The 6,000-nt window shown below is 38.6% G+C and overlaps 1 protein-coding gene across 1 annotated transcript in view; it reads right to left on the bottom strand.

Moving 5' to 3' along the window:
* Positions 1–968: 968 nt before the first annotated feature.
* Positions 969–6,000, bottom strand: part of LOC136705014 (carcinoembryonic antigen-related cell adhesion molecule 2-like) — a 49,262-nt gene continuing 44,230 nt past the window's right edge. The window contains exons 5-8 of the mRNA XM_066678228.1: positions 2,748–3,094; positions 2,379–2,633; positions 2,059–2,135; positions 969–983 (exon numbers count right to left, since the gene is read on the bottom strand). Of these exons, the coding sequence (XP_066534325.1) occupies positions 969–983; positions 2,059–2,135; positions 2,379–2,633; positions 2,748–3,094 (694 nt within the window). The remainder of the gene's footprint in view (positions 984–2,058; positions 2,136–2,378; positions 2,634–2,747; positions 3,095–6,000) is intronic.

Here is a 6,000-nt window from a genome sequence, read left to right as displayed (position 1 = left end):
AATGAACTGCATTTAGGCTCCTGTTCATGGGTCGCAGCTGTTGTCACAGTACAGAGTAGCAGCCATATTGGGGACCTACTCATTACAACACTTAGACCTCATGTTATAGATTCTGAAAGATTATGCTCCATAGAGTGTGTCCCATACCTGTGGGAATCCATGTTCAGAACTGGTTTTGGTAAAGAATCTTTGTTACATCCAGACCTCTAGGTGTCAGTGTGATTTATTTTAACACTAATTATTCTAATGAGTTTTATAGATGCAGTATAGTAAACAGTGTTTAATGGAAATACAGAAATAGTCAACATTAGATTTACTAAATATAAACATTCATATTTGAACTTAAATGACACATTTAATATAACTTTGGTGAAGATAAAATCTTTAAGAAACTGTTTTATTTACACTGCTATGTGCTATGCTAGGCTAGCCTTGCTAACACTTATCAGTCAGATGCTAGCATTGTTCACTGTAATATGGACTTTTTCCTTTTAAGGGCTTTGACAGAGCAGAAAATAGAGGGATTTCTTTAAAAACAATTGATTAGACTTGTGCAGTTAATTTAAAACGGATAAGATTTAATTTATCAACAAGTTTCTATGGTGCTTTAAAAATATCCTCAGGCATGGTATAGGGAGAATACACTTTAATGATTATGATATCAATGGAATAATGTTAATTTTCAAAGCAAAATTCAAGGAAATGTAATAAATATTTCCTACATTAAGTTAAAATTGCAGAGGTTTAGAATATTTTTATTTGCACATTATACAGTGTTTATTTCTAAAGCAATTTCTGAACAGAAATCATAGACAATTAATAATTAATAATAAAAAATTTTATTTAATAAAATTAATCAATAATAATAATAATAACAATAATAATAATAATAATAATAACAGTAATAATATTCATTAATTTATTTAGAGTCCACTACACTGTAGATCACTGTAACCATCTCTTGATCGTCACTTTGGGAAAGGCTGCAAACACAGAGAAATATAATAGTGAGTAAATATTATGTGCACATTCAGTAAAAACATAAAAAATTAACAGAGGAAATATAACAAATTCAACATTAATCCAGTCTTAATTTCTATAGTAAACTGACGTGTGACATTACAGGAAATGCCTTGTCACGCCCTTGTCCTGTCATGTCTGTTTTCCCCGCCATGTGCTCACTTAGCACATGGCTGTTTGTTGTTGTTCATGTCTCCGCCCTAGTTCCACCTTTGTTCCTCCTCCTCGACAGTGTCTCATTTGTAATCCTGCCCTTCGTTATCTGTTCCAGGTGTCTCTTGTCTGCGTTATGTATTTAAGTTTCCTTGTCTCAATTCCTTTTGTCGGTCATTTGTTTACTTTGTCATCGTTTCTCGTTTCCCATGTCATATTGCTCAGTCCAGTCTGTCTGTCACTTCAGTTTCATCATGTTGCCCAGGCTAGTCTGTCTCTACTGATCCTCGTTTAGGTTTGTTCTCTGTTTAGATCTCTCTGTTTAAGATTCTGTTTAGCTCTCTGTCCAGTGTTAGTCTATTTGGCTCTTTAGTCATTCTGTCCCTTTTGCTTTAGCTCTCCATGTTTAATTTTCACCTCTTTAACTCTGTCTGTCTGTTTAGCTCTTTCTGTCTAGCTCCCTGTCTGTCCAGTTCCCTATTGTTCCTAGTCTCTCTGACCGGTATCCTGTCTTGTTATCCAAGTCTCTCTGTTTTGTTATCTATTGTTTAAATAAAAAGTTCCTGTGTTTTAGCAAGTGTGTCCACCTCCGTCAGTCCGCCTCGCGATCCTGACATGCCTAGAAATGTGATGATGCCTAGAGAGTTAGTGGTTATTCACTCAGTGCTAAAACAGGCATCCATTAAAACAATAATTATATAAAACTGTCTCTTCAGATAAACACAGAAGTTTCTGAAGTGATGAGTGTCTCAGGACAAGGCTCTTTGTATCATCCAGTGCATTTATGAATGACAATTCTATTCTCAAACTTTGACATTGGTTATAATCCACTCTACACACTGTAATTTATGAAAAAAATATTTATCCCCACCTCCAGCAACTCACAGCTAAGATGATCAGTGTTAGTGACACCACCAGTCCAACGATGACCAGAGCAGTGAACATCAACAACGAAGAGGAACCTGATGGAGGAGAAACACATGATCGACCCGAAATAAAAAAATCATCCAGTTAGAACAGGAGCTGGAGTAAATTTGTGGCTAAAGCAGAGTTGGAGCTTCCCGTGTCTCAGAGGAAACCTGTTTCTGAGGCTGTTTGATGAAGGGAGTGACACAGATCTACCGCTTGGTCGAGGTGTTCTAGTGATAAATCAGTGGGAAAGTCTGAGAACCCTGATTTACTTTATTCTGAGCTGTTTGACCCACCTCCGATGTTCAGCTGGACTGGTTCTGATCGTACGGACTCGTCTGTCTTCAGAACACAGGAATAATTCCCAGAATCCCCCACAGTCAGAGTAAGGAGGTGAAGAATGGAGCCTGATTCAGGTAAACGCTCTTCGTTCTTAAACCAGACGAATTGTGGAGAGCTTAGAGTGCAGTTCACAGCACAGGTCAGATTCACAGAGTCTCCCTCCTTTAGAGTCCGGTCTCCAGAAGAACTGGACATCCACAGCTCCAGAGCTTTCAGAGAGTGGACAGGAGTCACATGAGGAAACGAAGGGTAAGAGTTCATTACCACATTACAGTATTCTGTCTTTCAAAAATTTGGAGCTTTATTACAATATTAATATTTACCTGTTACGTCAAGAGTCGCTCCAGGGAGACCTGTATATTTACCATTGGTGACATTAGTTATAAATCTGAACCTATATCCTCCAGAGTGAGAGAACTGTACATTTCTGATTAATAAAGTACAGTTGGATGTTTTGTCTCCAACAAACTGAAAGCCTCCTGAAGCAGTGGAAGAGTTACTGTCATAAACGTACGGCGGGACTGTACAGTGTGATTCAGTGTTTTTGTTTGAGCACCAGAGAACTCTCTGTACCTCACGTACTGAACCAGGATAGGAATAAGTACAGGAGATACTGACACTGGAGCCTCTCACAGCACAGATCGGCTCAGAATAATTCACCCCCCACTCACTGGAGTCTGAGAAAACACCTGGAGAAGAATCAGAGAGGAGAGGAGGGTGAAGATTAACAGAAGTTCAGTTCCTGTGCTGATAGAGGTTCTAAGACATTCCCCTGGACTCTGCTGAACATTAACTGGATTGAGGTATTTAACATTAAACACAGATTGAGGTAGTGAGTGTATAACTGAAAGAGGTTGTAGCATTGTAACAGTATTTGTATTATTTCTGCTTAATTGTGGTCATCAATTATAAATTATTATTATTATTGCTAATTTTAGATAATAATACTAATAATTTATCAGAAATTTGGATACTATTCACGCTAGTGTTTTCAGGATCTTCAGACTTTATGGACAAACTCTCTAAACAGTATTATTTCAAATTAAAGAACACTTTATTGGAAAGGAATAATAATCAGTTAATAAACATAGCACAATCATCAATCTCACAAACGGTATCAATGCAGATGAAACCCTTATGAGTCTAATAAGTGGCTAGGCTTTCAGGCTTGTGAATAATGTGTTGCTAAATGAAATATAACTAATGATTAATATGTAAATTTATCAAGAGACTTAGAGAATTAGACATCAGCTCTGAAAATTCTATTTTTTATTGAGCTTTACGGTGGCAGCAGAGTCTCCAAGCCCTGGCTCATCCGGGGGTCTTGGGTCTCCTCACGTGGTGAGATTTATGAGTCAGTTCTCAGGCTCTGGTGAGTTCTCTTTGTCTAATGGCGTTTCTGGTCATCATAAAGTTTGAAGAAAACATCTCAGTGTCATTATGAACCCTTCTGTGTTAATCTCAGGATCACTGGAAAGGGGGACTTGCGGCCTTCTAATCTCCAACAGACTATGTGTGTGTGTGTGTGTGTGTTTCATAGGTCCCCACAGCTCACTGCTGTGGAATGAGAGGTTTAAAAAAAAAAAAAAAAAAAAAAAAAAGGTCAAAGGCTGAATCTTAATTTCTCCATTTCTTGATCTAGATCCAGAGTTTTAAGAAAAAGGTTCAGCATACCCGAGCCTTCCTCCACTACAATGTTTTGATGTATGCTTTTCTGAACTTCTGTTCCTATGCTGTTCTGTTCTATTTCTGGATCATTCTGCTCTACAGTAAAAAGCTGAAGCTCCAGAGTCAGTGGTGTGACCTGATCCCAAAGCAGCACGGTGTAAAGTGTGAGGCAGGTCGGCAGAATACACGTGCTGAGTAGTTTTAATGGGGTTAAGATCAGAAGCACAGTCAGGACCAGCAGGGGTCAGAAAACAGAGAGTCACAGGTAACACAGGCGTTTCCACAGTAAACAACTAGCAACAAAACCACAGCAACAAACACACTCTAGAAATCTGAAGCTGAGGTTACACTACACGACTTTTAGCTTGATTTCAGTACTGTTTTCCAGTCAGTTTGAGTTGGCTCTAGTCTGTAGACTCTGGTGCAGTCGGGGGAGACAGTCGTGTAGTGTGTGAGGGGCTCAGAGTCAGGTTTATTTTGTCTCCAAATCATGTTTCAGACCAGTCACAGCAACAAAAAACATTACTTAGCAGCACCAAACTTTTCTCAGTTACTACTGATCATAAGTGCTCTCTGCTGCTGAAACATTTAACCTGTGACTCCAACAGAAAGTAAAACAAAATACGCTAAGCTTTTTCTTCCCATTTAAACCCATTATAAGGAAACAGCTTCACGTAGCTTAATGTACTAAAACAACGACCCAGGAACACTACACTTTTCTAAATCACCACTGATCGTAAGTAAGCTGAAATGGTGCATGAAAAAATTTACACATACACGCCACATTAAGCTGTTTCCTCATAAAGGGTTTAAATGAGAAGGAAAAAAGCTTAACTTCTTTTTTTTCACTTGCAGTTTGAGTTAGAGGTTGTTCTGCAGAAAAATGTAATCGTTGCTTCAGTGCATTAAGCCACGTTAATCATTTTAGACTCTCCCCGTTATCCCCAGTTGTGTAGTGTGTGCCTGACTTTTTAATCTGAATGTAGTCTGTTTATAATCGGCCCCCACTTTAAAAGTTGTGTAGTGTTTCCAAGATGGCTGAAACAAAGGGATCTTAAAATAGTTTAGGTTTGAGTAGCTGCAGGTGTGTGTAATTGATGAATGGTCGAGCCAGCCAGCTCCAAACTGTGAAACCATGACACACAGCAACAACAAACCACCACACGACAGACAGGAAAGAGGATTAGAGAGGGAATCTGAACAGAGGAGATAGAGCTGAGGAGAAAGGAGACACTCACTAATGTTCTGCAGCAGACGGAAAAGTGTTAACAACTGACTCTCAGTGTGAGGAACATTATTCAGTAACTACACGGAGAACAAGGCAAACTACAGCATTATTTTATCCTACAGTTGAGTGAAATGGAGGCCTGAGGCAATTTAAAGTGTTAAATATATTCTTTGTACAGTTACATTGTTCTTTAGAGGAACCATCTTTGGAAATTGTCTTTAAAGAAACACAAATGTGTTATTGTTAAAACCCAACAGTGTTTAAACACATTGATTTTAACTGATGATCTTTAGGACACTCTACCCGTTCCTGAAAGGTATAAACTAATAGAGCAGTAATAATTCATACCGGTCAGTGTGAGCAGGGTCAGTGCTGAAAGGTGCAGAGTTTTCATGTCTCTCTCCTCTGAAGAACCAGACTAATGCAGCGTTTCTCTCTCTCTCTCTCTCTGTGTGTGTGTGTGTGTGTGTGTGTGATGCCTCAGCTGTGTTTCTGTAAATACATTGAGGCTAAAGGAGCTGTTCTTTATATGTGTCATGAAACTACTTCTAAAAGAAGAAGACAGGGACCAGAAACACTCCGACACTGCTGACCATCACAGGAACAGCTGGAGGTGTGAGCTCTCATCATATTTACATTTCCACAGTGACCTCAGATGATGTATACATTTTTATATAAGA

Source organism: Hoplias malabaricus, chromosome 1 (assembly GCF_029633855.1).
Source record: "Hoplias malabaricus isolate fHopMal1 chromosome 1, fHopMal1.hap1, whole genome shotgun sequence".
NCBI classification, from domain to species: Eukaryota; Metazoa; Chordata; class Actinopteri; order Characiformes; family Erythrinidae; genus Hoplias; species Hoplias malabaricus.
Note: the sequence above shows the minus strand (reverse complement) of the source record. Positions and strands in the feature narration are given on the sequence as shown.